Source organism: Salmo salar, chromosome ssa22, assembly GCF_905237065.1.
Source record: "Salmo salar chromosome ssa22, Ssal_v3.1, whole genome shotgun sequence".
NCBI classification, from domain to species: domain Eukaryota; kingdom Metazoa; phylum Chordata; class Actinopteri; order Salmoniformes; family Salmonidae; genus Salmo; species Salmo salar.
The window spans coordinates 57,685,823-57,708,244 of record NC_059463.1 but is presented as its reverse complement, the minus strand read 5'-3'; the positions used below and the strand labels follow the sequence as shown (position 1 = coordinate 57,708,244).

The 22,422-nt window shown below is 41.2% G+C and overlaps 1 protein-coding gene across 2 annotated transcripts in view; it reads left to right on the top strand.

The window, feature by feature from the left end:
• Positions 1-22,422, top strand: part of rnf123 (ring finger protein 123) — a 270,077-nt gene that overhangs the window by 102,928 nt on the left and 144,727 nt on the right. For both annotated transcript variants that reach the window (XM_014168343.2, XM_014168342.2), the window contains exons 32-34: positions 276-464; positions 14,466-14,541; positions 21,229-21,313. In XM_014168343.2, coding sequence (XP_014023818.1) covers positions 276-464; positions 14,466-14,541; positions 21,229-21,313 — 350 coding nt within the window. The remainder of the gene's footprint in view (positions 1-275; positions 465-14,465; positions 14,542-21,228; positions 21,314-22,422) is intronic.

Here is a 22,422-nt window from a genome sequence, read left to right as displayed (position 1 = left end):
TCATGTAACTTCACAGTACCTTTCAGTCTCTCCAAGGCCTAAATCCTTCAAATTTAAATGTCTTACCTGATTGGACATATGATTACCATATATTTGTGTGTTATTTAGGTGTTTTGAGGCCAAAATCAAATTTGTACACATTGTTTCTGATAGTCCCCAAGTGTTCTAAAATAGCTAATCAAATAGCTAGATAGTAATAACAGACCATTTTAATGTGTTAGGGTAGTAGATGTCATTTAGAAAGCCTGCTGTAAAGTACCTTATCTCCCCTTCAGATTCAGCAGGCGGCTGAACGTCCTGAGCGTAACTTTGTGGACACAAGGCAGCTGAAGGTGTGCGCTACGTGTTTCGACCTTTCCGTCAGCCTGCTGCGGGTCCTAGAGATGACAGTCACCCTGGTCCCACAGATCTTCCTGGACTGGACACGCCCCTCCGCTGAACTGCTGCTCAGACGATTGGCTCAGGTGAGACGGTGTAGGATTTAGTTTTGTTGGTTAAGTAGTTGGTTGGTTGAATGATTTGTGGATTGATTAACTGTTTGTTTTGGGGGTTTATAAGAGGACGTTGTCTCCACAGCTCATAAGGTAAATATTTCACAGTTTGAAAAGGAAGAGTATAATGCTGACCAAGGCCAACGTCCAGAAACGCTCCCTACCCTCTAACCCGTATTACTTCGCACACATCTGAAAGGACTTGGCCTTTGTCTCTACCAGCTGAATAAAGTGTACACCTGAGAACTTACTGGAGTGAAATGACATGGAAACAGAATGTTATGTAGTCAGCCATCCTATTATTCTCTGGTCCCGAACACAGAAGGCAGTGATTTAAATAATTAAAAAAAACTTTATTTAACCAGGTAGGCCAGTTGATAACAAGTTCTCATTTACAACTGCGACCTGGCCAAGATAAAGGAAAGCAGTGTTACAAAAACAACACACAGAGTTACACATAAACAAACGTACAGTCAATAATACAATAGAAAATCTATGTAAAATGTGTGTGCAAATGTAGAAGAGTAGGGAGGTAAGGCAATAAATAGGCCATAGAGGCGAAATAATTACAATTTAGCATTAACACTGGAGTGATAGATGTGCATATGATGATGTGCAAGTGGAGATACTGGGGTGCAGAAGAGCAAGAGGACAAATAACAATATGGGGATGAGGTAGTTGGGTGGGCTATTTACAGATGGGCTGTGTACAGGTACAGTGATCAGTAAGCTGCTCTGACAGCTGATGCTTAAGGTTAGAGAGGGAGATATAAGGCTTCAGTGATTTTTGCAATTCACATTGGAAGGTTACAGCTCCTGTAGCCATGCTGAATTCATTAACCCCCCCTATCGTCGATATCCGCGGCCCTGTGAAAATCGAATTAACATAATACAAAAATCCCCATCAAAATCTGTCAGTTTAAGCAAGAGATATGTTTTTTTTTTTTTGCAATCCAAGTCTCAATCCACCGCATCCGTCTATCACACTTCCGCGTCTGCGTTGAAAAGTGGCTGAGCTAGAGTGTGTTTGTCAGACCATGAGACGTCCTGAAAATCCGTCTTCTCACTAAATCGTCTGTACGGTTTGAGCTATACATTAATGTGACCCCTCGGTGGAAAGGTGAGTGTCTCACCAACACGTACATGTTGGTTGTTCTGCTCGAGGAAAAAAATGAATGGAAGTATATATGGAGGTAGTTTAGTGCCAAAAATAATGGGTTAAATACATAAACAAAACCAAAAAATGTTTCCTGATCTTTCTTATATATCTCAGATATAGGACAGACACTTCAAAACAAAGATTTTTTGGGGGGGGTTTATCTGTTGTTCAATGTGTTTCTATGGGCTAATAGCAGTAAGGACTATCTGTTATTCAATGTGTTTCTATTGGCTAATAGCAGTAATCTGTTATTCAATGTGTTTCTATGGGCTAATAGCAGTAAGGCTTCTGTTATTCAATGTGTTTCTATGGGCTAATAGCAGTAAGGACTATCTGTTATTCAATGTGTTTCTATGGGCTAATAGCAGTAAGACTCTGTTATTCAATGTGTTTCTATTGGCTAATAGCAGTAAGGCATCTGTTATTCAATGTGTTTCTATTGGCTAATAGCAGTAATCTGTTATTCAATGTGTTTCTATTGGCTAATAGCAGTAATCTGTTATTCAATGTGTTTCTATGGGCTAATAGCAGTAAGGACGATCTGTTATTCAATGTGTTTCTATGGGCTAATAGCAGTAATCTGTTATTCAATGTGTTTCTATGGGCTAATAGCAGTAAGGACTATCTGTTATTCAATGTGTTTCTATGGGCTAATAGCAGTAAGGACTATCTGTTATTCAATGTGTTTCTATGGGCTAATAGCAGTAATCTGTTATTCAATGTGTTTCTATTGGCTAATAGCAGTAAGGACTATCTGTTATTCAATGTGTTTCTATTGGCTAATAGCAGTAATCTGTTATTCAATGTGTTTCTATTGGCTAATAGCAGTAAGGACTATCTGTTATTCAATGTGTTTCTATTGGCTAATAGCAGTAAGGACTATCTGTTATTCAATGTGTTTCTATTGGCTAATAGCAGTAAGGACTATCTGTTATTCAATGTGTTTCTATGGGCTAATAGCAGTAATCTGTTATTCAATGTGTTTCTATGGGCTAATAGCAGTAATCTGTTATTCAATGTGTTTCTATGGGCTAATAGCAGTAAGGACGATCTGTTATTCAATGTGTTTCTATTGGCTAATAGCAGTAATCTGTTATTCAATGTGTTTCTATTGACTAATAGCAGTAAGGACTATCTGTTATTCAATGTGTTTCTATTGGCTAATAGCAGTAATCTGTTATTCAATGTGTTTCTATGGGCTAATAGCAGTAATCTGTTATTCAATGTGTTTCTATGGGCTAATAGCAGTAAGGACTATCTGTTATTCAATGTGTTTCTATTGGCTAATAGCAGTAATCTGTTATTCAATGTGTTTCTATGGGCTAATAGCAGTAATCTGTTATTCAATGTGTTTCTATGGGCTAATAGCAGTAAACTCTGTTATTCAATGTGTTTCTATGGGCTAATAGCAGTAAGGCTTCTGTTATTCAATGTGTTTCTATTGGCTAATAGCAGTAAGGACTATCTGTTATTCAATGTGTTTCTATTGGCTAATAGCAGTAAGGACTATCTGTTATTCAATGTGTTTCTATTGGCTAATAGCAGTAATCTGTTATTCAATGTGTTTCTATGGGCTAATAGCAGTAATCTGTTATTCAATGTGTTTCTATTGGCTAATAGCAGTAAGGACTATCTGTTATTCAATGTGTTTCTATGGGCTAACAGCAGTAATCTGTTATTCAATGTGTTTCTATGGGCTAATAGCAGTAAGGACTATCTGTTATTCAATGTGTTTCTATGGGCTAACAGCAGTAATCTGTTATTCAATGTGTTTCTATGGGCTAACAGCAGTAATCTGTTATTCAATGTGTTTCTATGGGCTAACAGCAGTAATCTGTTATTCAATGTGTTTCTATGGGCTAACAACAGTAATCTGTTATTCAATGTGTTTCTATGGGCTAACAGCAGTAATCTGTTATTCAATGTGTTTCTATGGGCTAATAGCAGTAATCTGTTATTCAATGTGTTTCTATGGGCTAACAACAGTAATCTGTTATTCAATGTGTTTCTATGGGCTAATAGCAGTAAGGACTATCTGTTATTCAATGTGTTTCTATGGGCTAATAGCAGTAAGGACTATCTGTTATTCAATGTGTTTCTATGGGCTAATAGCAGTAATCTGTTATTCAATGTGTTTCTATGGGCTAATAGCAGTAAGGACTATCTGTTATTCAATGTGTTTCTATGGGCTAATAGCAGTAATCTGTTATTCAATGTGTTTCTATGGGCTAATAGCAGTAACCTGTTATTCAATGTGTTTCTATGGGCTAATAGCAGTAAGGACTATCTGTTATTCAATGTGTTTCTATGGGCTAATAGCAGTAAGGACTATCTGTTATTCAATGTGTTTCTATGGGCTAACAACAGTAGGACCAAATGCATTGTTTCATGAAATGTTTTAATATTTTTCTGGATGCTTCAAGGCGTATTCAAATTCCAAATCAAATAGCTCAATGATCCATGGTATGACCTTATTAAAACAATTCCATATGTCGGCTTAGACAGCAGAGGGTTACCTAGATAGTCGGGTAAACAAAAAAGTGCAAAACCAAGTTTATCGTCTGTGTTCCGCTGGATGTTCGCTGCTGTTCATCGTGTACACACACACACACACACACACACACACACACACACACACACACAAAGAGAGCAGATCATCAACGGACACCCGTTCTGTTCTCTAATGAACGTTAACGGGTAATAGTGTTGAATTAATTAGGAAGTTTTCAGAGGAAGTTTCGAAATGTGCTGCCATCTTTTCATTATCACTCATCATCATCGGCTCTCTCCTTCAATGCCATGTTGTCTTCATGCAATACAAGGTGTTTGAGTTCCTGTGTGTATGAGTGCAAGTCCCACGTGAACACTCTCTCTCTCTCTCTCTCTCTCTCTCTCTCTCAGCAGCTAATTGAAACTAACGCCTGGTACAGCATGTTCTCTCTGTCAAGCTCTCTTTGTCTCGCACTCTCTGCAATACAAGGAGTGTGTGTGTGTGTGTGTGTGTGTGTGTGTGTGTGTGTGTGTGTGTGTGTGTGTGTGTGTGTGTGTGTGTGTGTGTGTGTGTGTGTGTGTGTGTGTGTGTGTGTGTGTGTGTGTGTGTGTGTGTGTGTGTGTGTGTGTGTGTGTGTGTGTGTGTGTGTGTGTCTAATGTGAACACTGTCTCCAGCTAGGTTGGAATCAGCAGTTAATTGAAACTAACCCCATGGAACCGCATGTTCTCTCTCCTCTGATTAAAGATGAGCTTTATTAGCATGAATGACAAAGCCACTGTTTCTGAAGAGAAGCGAGATACTAACAATAACAGTAAAAAAAATTATAACAAGTTACACTTTATATTAAGTTGACCCTATTACTATGTAACACAGTAATAACTGTTAAAATAGTAATTGCATAGGTCTTACTGTCTCTCTCTCTCTCTCTCTCTCTCTCTCTCTCATGGCAGTCGGGTTGTTGTGGAATCCGTTATTACACATTCACTTCCTGAAGGTTATTCCACATGTGTGGAACTACTGGTGTTATTACACATTCACTTCCTGAAGGTTATTCCACATGTGGAACTACTGGTGTTATTACACATTCACTTCCTGAAGATTATTCCACATGTGGAACTACTGGTGTTATTACACGTTCTGTAGTTCCACTAAGTAACTAATGTTTTGTGATTACACATTTTAAAATCACTGTATTAATCATTTAAACCAACATATGAGGTTGTTCCATGTACAGTTGAAGTCGGACGTTTACATACACTTAAGTGGGAGTCATTGACACTCGTTTTTCAACCACTCCACAAATGTCTTGTTAACAAACTATAGTTTTGGAAAGTCGGTTAGGACATCTACTTTGTGCATGACACAAGTAATTTTTCCAACAATTGTTTACAGACAGATTATTTCACGTATAATTCACTGTATCACAATTCCAGTGGGTCAGAAGTTTACATACACTAAGTTGACTGTGCCTTTAAACAACTTGGAAAATTCCAGAAAATGATGTCATGGCTTTAGAATCTTCTGATAGGCTAATTGACATCATTTGAGTCATTCGGAGGTTTACCTGTGGATGTATTTCAAGGCCTACTTTCAAATTCAGTGCCTCTTTGCTTGACATCATGGAAAATCAATAGAAATCAGCCAAGACCTCAGAAAATAAATTGTAGACCTCCACAAGTCTGGTTCATCCTTGGGAGCAATTTCCAAACACCTGAAGGTACCACGTTCATCTGTACATACAATAGAATGCAAGTATAAATACCATGGGACCACGCAGCCGTCAAACCGCTCAGGAAGGAGACGCGTTCTGTCTCCTAGAGATGAACGTGCTTTGGTGTGAAAAGTGCAAATCAATCCCAGAACAACAGCAAAGGACCTTGTGAAGATGCTGGAGTAAACAGGTACAAAAGTATCTATACCCACAGTAAAACAAGTCCTATATCGACATAACCTGAAAGGCTGCTCAGCAAGGAAGAAGCCACTGCTCCAAAACCGCCATAATAAAGCCAGACTACAGTTTGCAACTGCACATGGGGACAAAGATTGTACTTTTTGTTGAGATGTCCTCTGGTCTGATGAAACAAAAATAGAACTGTTTGACCATAATGACCATCGTTATGTTTGGAGGAAAAAAGGGGGAGGCTTGCAAGCTGAAGAACACCATCCCAACCGTGAAGCACGGGGGTGGCAGCATCATGTTGTGGGGGTGCTTTGTTGCAGGAGGGACTGGTGCACTTCACAAAATATATGGCATCATGAGGACGGACATTTATGTGGATATATTGAAGCAACATCTCAAGACATCAGTCAGGATGTTAAAGCTTAATCGCAAATGGGTCTTCCAAATGGACAATGACCACAAGCATACTGCCAAAGTTGTGGCAAAATGGCATAAGGACTACAAAGTCAAGGTATTGGAGTGGCCATCACAAAGCCCTGACCTCAATCCTATAGAAAATTTGTGGGCAGAACTGAAAATACGTTTGCGAGCAAGGAAGCCTACAAACCTGACTCAGTTACACCAGCTCTGTCAGGAGGAATGGGCCAAAATTTACCCAACTTATTGTTGGAAGCTTGTGGAAGGCTACTCGAAATGTTTGTCCCAAGTTAAACAATTTAAAGGCAATGCTACCGAATACTAAATTGAGTGTATGTAAACTTCTGACCCACTGGAAATGTGATAAAAGAAATTAAAGCTGAAATTAATAATTCTCTCTACTATTATTCAGACATTTTCACATTCTTAAAATGAAGTGGTGATCCTAACTGACCTAAGAAAGGGATTTTTTCCTAGGATTAAATGTCAGGAATTGTGAAAAACTGAGTTAAAATGTATTTGGCTAAGGTGTATGTAAACTTCTGACTTCAACTGTAACTGCATGGTGCCACTACCATTAAATCCACATGTATGTTACAACAAGGTTAATAAATAGGCTAAGACCAGGTAACGCCAGGTTCAATACCGGTCTCCCGAGTGGAGCAGCGGTGTAAGGCACTGAATCTCAGTGCTTGAGGTGTCACTACAGACCAGACCTCTGGTTTGATTCCAGGCTCTTTCACAAGCGGCCGTGATTGGGAGTCCCATAGGGCGGAGCGGAATTGGGCCGGGTTTGGCCGGAGTAGGCCGTCATTGTTCTTAACCAACTATCCTAGTTAAATAAAGGTGAAATAAAAAATATACTAATATAAACGTCTACTCATTTTCTATTTTGTTTTTTTCCATGCTGTGACCTGGCTCAAAGGCTATACCGAATCAAGTGTAATGTAAGAATGATTTAGTTTCATAGGATATACTTTATCATGTAAATACCCAAGAGCAAGCAACTTAATGTAAAGTGAAACCCATTAGGGTACACCTTTTATAATCACCTACCCATTAGGGTACACCCTTTATAATCACCTACCCATTAGGGTACACCCTTTATAATCACCTACCCATTAGGATACACCTTTTATAATCACCTACCCATTAGGGTACACCTTTTATAATCACCTACCCATTAGGGTACACCCTTTATAATCACCTACCCATTAGGGTACACCCTTTATAATCACCTACCCATTAGGGTACACCTTTTATAATCACCTACCCATTAGGGTACACCTTTTATAATCACCTACCCATTAGGGTACACCCTTTATAATCACCTACCCAGTAGGGTACACCCTTTATAATCACCTACCCATTAGGGTACACCCTTTGTCGACAATAGGCTAACGAGGAGAAATTAGGAGACAGGAGGACATTTACGAGCGACCCTTTTAGTTTCATTGTACTTTGTTACGTTGTAAAGTAATCTAACAACCAACTATGTTACTACAAGGGATATACATGTGTTTACAATGTACTTACCCAGGAGCAACTTAATGTAAAGTGATTATTTTTATGACTTTGTAGTTACCATGTAACAAACTTAGCAGACACTAGGCTAACCCAGAGAAATAAGGAGACAGGATAGCTTTTCAGTTTGACATTACTTTAAAAAACCCTGTCGTGGAAAATTCTTTATTAATAAGTGAGAGACTTTATTTCTTCAAACAATCAATATTTATTGTCGATTTTATATATTTCTTTGCAATAATGAAGCTGGTCAACGACCACTCCATCGGTGATCGTTGAGAGCCCAACATTACAGAGGAATCATGGTTGTTATATAGCTGCCACTAAACATGCTTAGTCATGGCTGGTTCCACCCCTCCCCGGCAGCTCGGGGCATCACACAGGCTGTCTTGGGTTCATCTTGTGAGTTACGTGCACCGGCTGTTGTTTCTCAGACACAAAGATGTTCTACTCCTCCAGGCTATCTCGGGTCACAAACACCAACTCATTCTATGGAATGCAGGCTGTAGGTTTTATCACCAAGCCATTACAAATCAATTGCTAGCGCCCAAGCCCCAGAAGCCCAACTCAGTCACACTCACAAAGATGAGAGTACTCATCAAAGCTATTCGATGCATAATCAGTGTTATAGCAATCTTGTAATTTTTCTACCATATCCCTAGAGTTGATTGTCGTACTGGTTTGTCATTCTAAGTAACATAATACACAAATCCCAATTCTATCAGTTTAAGCTAGAGATAACCTTTTTTTTTGTTGCATTGGATCCACCACATCTGCTGATGTCGCAGTTCTGCACCTGCGGTTGAAGTGGTGTTTGTTAGACTTATTCTAAAAATGTATTTTAACTGTTTTTTTCCCTCATCAATCTACACACAATACTCCATATCACATTTACATAAGTATTCAGACCCTTTACTCAGTACTTTGTTGAAGCACCTTTGGCAGCAATAACAGCATCAATGCTTCTTTGGTATGACGCTACAAGCTTGGAACACCTGTATTTAGGGAGTTTCTCCCATTCTTCTCTGCAGATCCTCTCAAGCTCTGTCAGGTTGGATGGGGAGCGTTGTTGGATGGGGAGCGTTGCTGCACAGCTATCTTCAGGTCTCTCCAGAGATGTTCGATCCAGGTCAAGTCTGATCTCTGGCTGCACCACTCAAGGACATTCAGAGACTTGTCCAGAAGCCACTCCTGTGTTGTCTTGGCTGTTTGCTTAGGATCGTTGTCCTGTTGGAAGGTGAACCTTCGCCCCAGTCTGAGAACCTGCTCCAGAGCACTCAGGACTTCATCAATGATCTCTGTACTTTTCTCTGTTCATATTTCCCTCGATCTTGACTAGTCTCCCAGTCCCTCCCGCTGAAAAACATCCCCACAGCATGATGCTGTCACCACCATGCTTCACCGTAGGGATGGTGCCAGGTTTCCTCCAGACGTGACACTTGGCATTCAGACCTAATTTTTGTTTCATCAGACCAGAGAGTCTTGTTCTCCCATCTCCACAGAGGAGCTCTGTCAGAGTGACCATCAGGTACTTGGTCACCTCACTGACAAAGGCCCTTCTCCCCCTATTGCTCAGTTTGGCCGGGCGGCCAGCTCTAGGAAGAGTCTTGTTGGTTCCAAACTTCTTCCATTCAAGAATGATGGAGGCCTCTGTGTTCTTGGAACTTCAATGCTGAAGAAATTTGTTGGTACCCTTCCCCAGATCTGTGCCTCGACACAATCCTGTCTCGGAGCTCTACAGACAATTCTTTCGACCTCATGGCTTGGTTTTTGCTCTGACCTGCACAGTCAACTGTGGGACCTTATACAGATGGGTGTGTGCCTTTTCCAAATCATGTCCAATCAATTGAATTTACCACAGGTGGACTCCGATCAAGTTGTAGGAAACATCTCAAGGATGATCAATGGAAACAGGATGCACCTGAGTTCAATTTCAAGTCTCATACCAAAGGGTCTGAATACTTATGTAAATACGGTATTACTGTTTTTTTTTATACATTTGCAAACATTTCTAAAAACCTGTTTTCCATTTGTCGTTATGTGGTATTGTGTGTGGATTGATTAGATGTAATGTTTTTCCTCATCAATTTTAGAGTAAGGCTGTAACGTAACAAAATGTATAAAAAGTCTAGGGGTATGAATACTTTCTGAATGCACTGTATAAAGGTAGTTTTGTGCTACCGGTCAAAAGTTTTAGAACAACTATACATTCAAAGGTTTTTCTTTATTTTTACTATTTTCTACATTGTAGAATACTAGTGAAGACATCAAAACTATGAAATAACACATTTGGAATAATATAGTAACCAAAAAAGTGTTAAACAAATCAAAATATTTTTGAGATTCTTCAAGTAGCCGCCCTTTTCCTCTGACAGCTTTGCACACTCTTGGCATTCTCTCAACTAGCTTCACCTGGAATGCTTTTCCAACAGTCGTGAAGGAATTCCCACATTCTGAGCACTTGTTGGCTGCTTTTCCTTTGCTCTGCGGTCTGACTCATCCCAAACCATCTCAATTGTGTTGAGGTCGGGTGATTGTGGAGGCCGGGTCATCTGATGCAGCACTCCATCACTCTCCTTCTTGTTCAAATAGCCCTTACACAGCCTGGAGGTGTGTTGGGTCATTGTCCTGTTGAAAAACAAATGATAGTCCCAATAAGCCAAACTAGATGGGATAGCCTACGGCTAGGGGTTCCGCTAGCGGAAAGTTTCGACAACATCGGGTGAAATGGCAGAGTGCGAAATTCCCCAAAAATTATTAGAAATATTTAACTTTCATACATTCACAAGTGCAATACACCAAATTAAAGCTTAACTTCTTGTTAATCTAGCCACCGTGTCAGCTTTCAAAAAGGCTTTATGGCGAAAGCAAACCATGCTATTATCTGAGGACAGCACCCCATCAAACAAACACATGACAATCGTAATTCAACCCGCCAAGCGCGACACAAAACTCAGAAATAACGATATAATTCATGCCTTACCTTTGAAGATCTTCTTCTGTTGGCACTCCAATATGTCCCATAAACATCATAAATGGTCCTTTTGTTCGATAAATTCCGTCGTTATATCTCCAAGATGTCCATTTATTTGGCGCGTTTGATTTAAAAAAACACTGGTTCCAACTCGCGCAACATGACTACAAAATATCTAATAAGTTACCTGTAATCTTGATCCAAACATTTCAAACAACTTTCCAAATACAACTTTAGGTATTTTTTTATGCAAATAATCTAAAATTTATGACGAGATAAACTGTGTTAAATACCAGACGAAAACAAAGTGGAGCGAGCTTTCAGGTCGCGCACCCCAACCACAACCCAACCACACCCCTCGTTCTGAACAGCCATACATCTTCATTACTCAAAAGAAGCACATCAACCAATTTCTAAAGACTGTTGACATCCAGTGGAAGCGATAGGAACTGCAAGCAAGTGCCTTAGAAATCTAAATCGACATAGAAAACCCATTGAAAACACTGTCACCTCAACAACAACAACAACAACAAAAAAATCCTGGATGGTTTGTCCTCGGGGTTTCGCCTGCCAAATAAGTTCTGTTATACTCACAGACATCATTCAAACTGTTTTAGAAACTTTAGAGCGTTTTCTATCCAAATCAACCAATTATATGCATATCCTAGCTTCTGGGCCTGAGTAGCAGCCAGTTTACTTTGGGCACGCTTTTCATCCAAATACCGAATGCTGCCCCCTATCCTAAAAAAGTTAATGAACATGCACCTGTGGAACGGCTGTTAAGACACTAACAACCTACAGACGGTAGGCAATTAAGGTCACAGTTAAGAAAACCTACGACACTAAAGAACATCACACCTGCGGGACAGGTACAGGATGGCAACAACATCTGCCCGAGTTACACCAGGAACGCACAATCCCTCCATCAGTGCTCAGACTGTCCACAATAGGCTGAGAGAGGCTGGACTGAGGGCTTGTAGGTCTGTTGTAAGGCAAGTCCTCACCAGACATCACCGGCAACAACATCGCCTATGGGCACAAACCCACCGTCGCTGGACCAGACTGGACTGGCAAAAAGTGCTCTTTTATTTAACCTTTAACTAGGCAAGAGTCTATTTACCAACCCTGGTATTACCAGGTCCTAGTCTATTTACCAACCCTGGTATTACCAGGTCCTAATCTATTTACCAACCCTGGTATTACCAGGTCCTAATCTATTTACCAACCCTGGTATTACCAGGTCCTAGTCTATTTACCAACCCTGGTATTACCAGGTCCTAGTCTATTTACCAACCCTGGTATTACCAGGTCCTAGTCTATTTACCAACCCTGGTATTACCAGGTCCTAGTCTATTTACCAACCCTGGTATTACCAGGTCCTAGTCTATTTACCAACCCTGGTATTACCAGGTCCTAGTCTATTTACCAACCCTGGTATTACCAGGTCCTAGTCTATTTACCAACCCTGGTATTACCAGGTCCTAGTCTATTTACCAACCCTGGTATTACCAGGTCCTAGTCTATTTACCAACCCTGGTATTACCAGGTCCTAGTCTATTTACCAACCCTGGTATTACCAGGTCCTAGTCTATTTACCAACCCTGGTATTACCAGGTCCTAGTCTATTTACCAACCCTGGTATTACCAGGTCCTAGTCTATTTACCAACCCTGGTATTACCAGGTCCTAATCTATTTACCAACCCTGGTATTACCAGGTCCTAGTCTATTTACCAACCCTGGTATTACCAGGTCCTAGTCTATTTACCAACCCTGGTATTACCAGGTCCTAATCTATTTACCAACCCTGGTATTACCAGGTCCTAATCTATTTACCAACCCTGGTATTACCAGGTCCTAATCTATTTACCAACCCTGGTATTACCAGGTCCTAGTCTATTTACCAACCCTGGTATTACCAGGTCCTAATCTATTTACCAACCCTGGTATTACCAGGTCCTAGTCTATTTACCAACCCTGGTATTACCAGGTCCTAGTCTATTTACCAACCCTGGTATTACCAGGTCCTAATCTATTTACCAACCCTGGTATTACCAGGTCCTAGTCTATTTACCAACCCTGGTATTACCAGGTCCTAATCTATTTACCAACCCTGGTATTACCAGGTCCTAGTCTATTTACCAACCCTGGTATTACCAGGTCCTAATCTATTTACCAACCCTGGTATTACCAGGTCCTAATCTATTTACCAACCCTGGTATTACCAGGTCCTAATCTATTTACCAACCCTGGTATTACCAGGTCCTAGTCTATTTACCAACCCTGGTATTACCAGGTCCTAATCTATTTACCAACCCTGGTATTACCAGGTCCTAATCTATTTACCAACCCTGGTATTACCAGGTCCTAGTCTATTTACCAACCCTGGTATTACCAGGTCCTAGTCTATTTACCAACCCTGGTATTACCAGGTCCTAGTCTATTTACCAACCCTGGTATTACCAGGTCCTAATCTATTTACCAACCCTGGTATTACCAGGTCCTAATCTATTTACCAACCCTGGTATTACCAGGTCCTAATCTATTTACCAACCCTGGTATTACCAGGTCCTAATCTATTTACCAACCCTGGTATTACCAGGTCCTAGTCTATTTACCAACCCTGGTATTACCAGGTCCTAGTCTATTTACCAACCCTGGTATTACCAGGTCCTAGTCTATTTACCAACCCTGGTATTACCAGGTCCTAATCTATTTACCAACCCTGGTATTACCAGGTCCTAATCTATTTACCAACCCTGGTATTACCAGGTCCTAGTCTATTTACCAACCCTGGTATTACCAGGTCCTAGTCTATTTACCAACCCTGGTATTACCAGGTCCTAGTCTATTTACCAACCCTGGTATTACCAGGTCCTAGTCTATTTACCAACCCTGGTATTACCAGGTCCTAGTCTATTTACCAACCCTGGTATTACCAGGTCCTAATCTATTTACCAACCCTGGTATTACCAGGTCCTAGTCTATTTACCAACCCTGGTATTACCAGGTCCTAGTCTATTTACCAACCCTGGTATTACCAGGTCCTAGTCTATTTACCAAACCATATATAACGTGAATTGGTTGATAGTGACAGATGATGGTTCTCCCTCCCTTGTTTCTCCATCCTCCCTCCCTCACCCACTTAGTGTGCCAGCCCAGTCCTGATAATCTAACACTCTCTTCTTCCGGCTGATTGAATGATTCATCAGGTGCAGGATGGACAGATTCTCGACCAGAGCATTGGAAACAAGGATAAATGGATCTAGACAATACACACACGATGTGCTTTTACTTTCTGGTCTGTTTCTTTTAATTGAAAAAAGAACTATTGAATCATTTGTAACTCCCTCCCTCCCTTTTCTCTGTCTCGCTTTCCTTCCTCTCTCTCCCTCATTCCTTCCTTCCTTCCCTCCTGTCTCCGTCTCTCTCTCTCTCTCTCTCTCTCTCTCTCTCTCTCTCTCTCTCTCTCTCTCTCTCTCTCTCTCTCTCTCTCTCTCTCTCTCTCCAGCTTCTGAACCAGGTGTTAAACAGAGTGACCGCAGAGAGGAACCTGTTCGACCGTGTGGTCAACCTCCGTCTCCCAGGTAGTGCTCACTCTCATCCAGTAACTTCTCGTACTCCCAATATTATTGTATACTTCTAGTAGTATTGCAGTATTAAACAAGTAATAGTGTAAGTACAGAGATGACACCACTCTTTCACCAAGTCTGCTATTGACATTCTAAAATCTGTAACTGATACTACCCCTGCAGTGTTATACCACTACAGATGCAGACAGACGAACTGTACCCACTGGTCAATATAATGCAGATGGATATACTGTACCCACTGGTCAATATAATGCAGACAGATATACTGTACCCACTGGTCAATATAATGCAGACAGATATACTGTACCACTGTTCAATATGATGCAGACAGACATACTGTACCCACTGGTCAATATGATGCAGACAGACATACTGTACCCACTGGTCAATATAATGCAGACAGACATACTGTACCCACTGGTCAATATAATGCAGACAGATCTACTGTACCCACTGGTCAATATGATGCAGACATATAATGTACCCACTGGTCAATATAATGCAGACAGATATACTGTACCCACTGGTCAATATGATGCAGACAGACATACTGTACCCACTGGTCAATATAATGCAGACAGATATACTGTACCACTGGTCAATATAATGCAGACATACTGTACCCACTGGTCAATCTGATGCAGACATACTGTACCCACTGGTCAATCTGATGCAGACATACTGTACCCACTGGTCAATATAATGCAGACATACTGTACCCACTGGTCAATATGATGCAGACAGATATACTGTACCCACTGGTCAATCTGATGCAGATATACTGTACACACTGGTCAATATGATGCAGACAGATATACTGTACCCACTGGTCAATATGATGCAGATATACTGTACCCACTGGTCAATATGATGCAGACAGACATACTGTACCCACTGGTCAATATAATGCAGACATACTGTACCCACTGGTCAATATAATGCAGACAGATATACTGTACCCACTGGTCAATATAATGCAGACATACTGTACCCACTGGTCAATATAATGCAGACAGATACAATGTACCCACTGGTCAATATAATGCAGATATACTGTACCCACTGGTCAATATAATGCAGACAGATATACTGTACCCACTGGTCAATATGATGCAGACAGATATACTGTACCCACTTGTCAATATGATGCAGACAGGCATACTGTACCCACTGGTCAATATGATGCAGACAGATATACTGTACCCACTGGTCAATATGATGCAGACATACTGTACCCACTGGTCAATATAATGCAGACAGACATACTGTACCCACTGGTCAATATAATGCAGATATACTGTACCCACTGGTCAATATAATGCAGACAGACATACTGTACCCACTGGTCAATATGATGCAGACATACATACTGTACCCACTGGTCAATATGATGCAGACATATACTGTACCCACTGGTCAATATGATGCAGACAGACATACTGTACCCACTGGTCAATATGATGCAGACAGACATACTGTACCCACTGGTCAATATAATGCAGACAGATATACTGTACCCACTGGTCAATATAATGCAGACATACTGTACCCACTGGTCAATCTGATGCAGACATACTGTACCCACTGGTCAATCTGATGCAGACATACTGTACCCACTGGTCAATATAATGCAGACATACTGTACCCACTGGTCAATCTGATGCAGACATACTGTACCCACTGGTCAATATGATGCAGACAGATATACTGTACACACTGGTCAATCTGATGCAGATATACTGTACCCACTGGTCAATATGATGCAGACAGATATACTGTACCCACTGGTCAATATCATGCAGATATACTGTACCCACTGGTCAATATGATGCAGACAGACATACTGTACCCACTGGTCAATATAATGCAGACAAATACTGTACCCACTGGTCAATATGATGCAGACAGACATACTGTACCCACTGGTCAATATAATGCAGACATACTGTACCCACTGGTCAATATAATGCAGACAGATACAATGTACCCACTGGTCAATATAATGCAGATATACTGTACCCACTGGTCAATATAATGCAGACAGATAACTGTACCCACTGGTCAATATGATGCAGACAGATATACTGTACCCACTGGTCAATATGATGCAGACAGGCATACTGTACCCACTGGTCAATATGATGCAGACAGATATACTGTACCCACTGGTCAATATGATGCAGACATACTGTACCCACTGGTCAATATGATGCAGACAGACATACTGTACCCACTGGTCAATATCATGCAGACATACTGTACCCACTGGTCAATATAATGCAGACAGATATACTGTACCCACTGGTCAATATAATGCAGACATACTGTACCCACTGGTCAATATAATGCAGACAAATACAATGTACCCACTGGTCAATATAATGCAGATATACTGTACCCACTGGTCAATATAATGCAGACAGATATACTGTACCCAATGGTCAATATGATGCAGACAGATAGACTGTACCCACTTGTCAATAAGATGCAGAAAGGCATGCTGTACCCACTTGTCAATAAGATGCAGAAAGGCATGCTGTACCCACTGGTCAATATGATGCAGACAGATATACTGTACCCACTGGTCAATATGATGCAGACATACTGTACCCACTGGTCAATATGATGCAGACAGACATACTGTACCCACTGGTCAATATAATGCAGATAATACTGTACCCACTGGTCAATATAATGCAGACAGATATACTGTACCCACTGGTCAATATAATGCAGACAGATATACTGTACCCACTGGTCAATATAATGCAGACAGACATACTGTACCACTGGTCAATATGATGCAGACAGATATACTGTACCCACTGGTCAATATGATGCAGACAGACATACTGTACCCACTGGTCAATATGATGCAGACAGACATACTGTACCCACTGGTCAATATGATGCAGACATACATACTGTACCCACTGGTCAATATGATGCAGACAGACATACTGTACCCACTGGTCAATATAATGCAGACATACATACTGTACCCACTGGTCAATATGATGCAGACAGATATACTGTACCCACTGGTCAATATGATGCAGACAGACATACTGTACCCACTGGTCAATATGATGCAGACAGACATACTGTACCCACTGGTCAATATGATGCAGACAGATATACTGTACCCACTGGTCAATATGATGCAGACAGACATACTGTACCCACTGGTCAATATAATGCAGACAGACATACTGTACCCACTGGTCAATATGATGCAGACAGACATACTGTACCACTGGTCAATATGATGCAGACAGACATACTGTACCCACTGGTCAATATGATGCAGACAGACATACTGTACCCACTGGTCAATATGATGCAGACATACTGTACCCACTGGTCAATATCATGCAGACATACTGTACCCACTGGTCAATATAATGCAGACAGATATACTGTACCCACTGGTCAATATGATGCAGACAGATATACTGTACCCACTGGTCAATATGATGCAGACAATACTGTACCCACTGGTCAATATGATGCAGACAGACATACTGTACCCACTGGTCAATATAATGCAGACAGACATACTGTACCACTGGTCAATATGATGCAGACAAATATACTGTACCCACTGGTCAATCTGATGCAGACAGACATACTGTACCCACTGGTCAATATAATGCAGACAGACATACTGTACCCACTGGTCAATATAATGCAGACAGACATACTGTACCCACTGGTCAATATGATGCAGACATACATACTGTACCCACTGGTCAATATGATGCAGACAGGCATACTGTACCCACTGGTCAATATAATCAGACAGACATACTGTACCCACTGGTCAATATGATGCAGACAGCATACTGTACCCACTGGTCAATATGATGCAGACATACTGTACCCACTGGTCAATATGATGCAGACAGACATACTGTACCCACTGGTCAATATAATGCAGACAGACATACTGTACCCACTGGTCAATATAATGCAGACAGATATACTGTACCCACTGGTCAATATAATGCAGACAGACATACTGTACCCACTGGTCAATATGATGCAGACAGACATACTGTACCCACTGGTCAATATGATGCAGACATGACATACTGTACCCACTGGTCAATATAATGCAGACAGACATACTGTACCCACTGGTCAATATGATGCAGACATACATACTGTACCCACTGGTCAATATGATGCAGACAGACATACTGTACCCACTGGTCAATATGATGCAGACAGACATACTGTACCCACTGGTCAATATAATGCTGACATACATACTGTACCCACTGGTCAATATGATGCAGACAGACATACTGTACCCACTGGTCAATATGATGCAGACAGACATACTGTACCCACTGGTCAATATGATGCAGACAGACATACTGTACCCACTGGTCAATATGATGCAGACAGACATACTGTACCCACTGGTCAATATGATGCAGACAGACATACTGTACCCACTGGTCAATATGATGCAGACAGACATACTGTACCCACTGGTCAATATGATGCAGACAGACATACTGTACCACTGGTCAATATAATGCAGACAGACATACTGTACCCACTGGTCAATATGATGCAGACAGACATACTGTACCCACTGGTCAATATGATGCAGACAGACATACTGTACCCACTGGTCAATATGATGCAGACATACTGTACCCACTGGTCAATATGATGCAGACAGATATACTGTACCCACTTGTCAATATGATGCAGACAGGCATACTGTACCCACTGGTCAATATGATGCAGACAGATATACTGTACCCACTGGTCAATATGATGCAGACAATACTGTACCCACTGGTCAATATGATGCAGACATACTGTACCCACTGGTCAATATAATGCAGACAGATAACCTGTACCACTGGTCAATATGATGCAGACAGATATACTGTACCCACTGGTCAATATAATGCAGACAGACATACTGTACCCACTGGTCAATATAATGCAGACATACTGTACCCATTGGTCAATATGATGCAGACAGTTACTGTACCCACTGGTCAATATAATGCAGACATACATACTGTACCCACTGGTCAATATAATGCAGACAGACATACTGTACCCACTGGTCAATATAATGCAGACATACACTGTACCCACTGGTCAATATGATGCAGACAGATATACTGTACCCACTGGTCAATATGATGCAGACAGACATACTGTACCCACTGGTCAATATGATGCAGACAGACATACTGTACCCACTGGTCAATATGATGCAGACAGACATACTGTACCCACTGGTCAATATGATGCAGACAGACATACTGTACCCACTGGTCAATATGATGCAGACATACTGTACCCACTGGTCAATATGATGCAGACAACATACTGTACCCACTGGTCAATATAATGCAGACAGACATACTGTACCCACTGGTCAATATGATGCAGACATACTATGTACCCACTGGTCAATATCATGCAGACAGATATACTGTACCCACTGGTCAATCTGATGCAGACAGATTACTGTACCCACTGGTCAATATAATGCAGACAGACATACTGTACCCACTGGTCAATATAATGCAGACATACTGTACCCATTGGTCAATATGATGCAGACATACTGTACCACTGGTCAATATAATGCAGACAGATATACTGTACCCACTGGTCAATATAATGCAGACAGATATACTGTACCACTGGTCAATATAATGCAGACATATATACTTTACCCACTGGTCAATATAATGCAGACAGATAGACTGTTCCTCTAGTCAATGATAACACATCACACCCAGTCTGAAAGATTCAGAGATGAAGGAACTAAAATATGTTGGTCAAGGTAGCATGCCTTCGATAGTTCTCCTGGCCCGAGCTATATTAATATCACACACTTCTGTTAGTGGGTGTTTTCCCTGAGCTACGGTTACTACTTACACTCTGACGTGTGAAAAATCAGATCATTCACTTCAGCTGCAGGAAATGAAGGTTGGGTCCAACTCAGCACAGCCATTCGTCAGAAATGACAACACGGAGCAGTGTGATGCATTATTCACAGCCATTGTGTTCAATGTGCTGACTGATGCGTAGTGTCTTTTTCTAGGAATTGTGTGTGTGTGTGTGTGTGTGTGTCTGGCACTTTACTGATGGGCATTAAGGTCCTCGAGGGGCTGGGGACAAGTGCTTGTTTGGCAGATACACTTTGCTCTCAGTTCCAAATGTTATCCTGAATCACCCGCTTTACCCCTGACTCCAATAATCTGTTTTATTTCTGTGTTTTTATGGGGAGAATCACACTGATCTGGAATATCAAACCCTTCGCAATCTGACAGACTCCCCCCCTAAATATGTCTATTCGTGCAGTTTGAAGAAAGTTGCTAACTAACATTAGCGCAATTACTAACTAAGCACAATGACTGGAACTCTATGAGAACAGCTAGCATGCTAATTAGCTTTGGCTCGTAAAACTACCTTTTTTTTATCTTCGTTCATACTAGACGCAGAGACATACACATTGTTATCCACAAGTTAATCTGACTCTAGGGAAGTAGATAATCATTTTAAAAGAAATAAAGAACATTTAATATTTCAAATTTATATGGCGCTTTTGAAAATGTGACAAAGTGCTTAACAGCAACCTCGTTCTTTGTACCCGGAGATCTTAACAATGTCTTTCTCTGTGTTCCTGGTGTCCAGGCCTAGAGAGCGTCGACCACTATCCCATCCTAGTGGCTGTAACAGGGATTCTGGTGAGAATCCTGGTGGACTGTGAGAGACAAGGGTAAGTGAATAAGCAGTATTTGCCCCTGGGGGGAAGGGGGGGGTAGTGGACATGGCCAATATCATGGTTTTGGAGGCCCTCTTTCCTGCAGTTCTCAACATTTTTCCATGCGTCAGAGAGAACATTTTACAGTATTAAAGCTAGGTCGTTGCCATTCACACATTTTATCATGGGGCTAAGCGAAAAATGTGAATTTCAAATGTAATTTCCTTCAATTATGCAAATGTTGCCAGTATGCCTTGTTCTTATGCTATCTGAGTGGCTCAAACATTATAACATAAAATTGGTACGGGTCCTTTGCAATAGTTGGACATGTGTAAAACCCTGTCCTTTGTACTCTGCTGTTAATAGTCTGTATCCTGCTGGTTCTCCGGTAATTGTATGGTGGTGGGTTGGTCAGGACTGGACCGGGAGGCGAGCAGGCTGTAATCTCTCTGCCTAGCATGCCACCTCTAACCAGATCTGTGTGTGTGTGTGTGTGTGTGTGTGTGTGTGTGTGTGTGTGTGTGTGTGTGTGTGTGTGTGTGTGTGTGTGTGTGTGTAACGAGAGACAGCAGTCCTACCCTGTCCTCATTATTTTCTATCCCAGTGAATTGAAACACCAGTTAAGTTCTCTGTTCAGGGCTGGACTGTAATAGAACTGTGTCTCAGATGGCACCCTATTTCCTACCTTTGACCAGAGCCGAAGTAGTGCACTATGTAGGGAGTAGGGTTGCACTTGGGACGGAGCGTAGGACAGCTAGTACCTGTGCCTTCTAGCTTCCGGCTGAGTGATTGATCGATTTTTGCCGGTGATGTTCTCTTGTTCAGCTCTGGTCTAGACGTTATTCCTTTTCATTAGGCTTTTATTAGCTACTGTACAAACCAAATCAAAATGTTTGTAAAAATAAATAAATAAAAAGCCGTTCTGGTAGTTCCGCTTCGTGAGCGTTGGAAAGCTGGACTCTAGAACTCATAAGGAATCATATGCAGAACTCCACTACTCTCTTCTTATCTAGGTTGGTATATAGCTAGCTAGTTTGCTTCGTTCATAGAGGAAATGTTAGCTTGCTAGCCACATAGCTAGCTACATAGCTAGCTACATAGCTAGCTACATAGCTAGCCACATA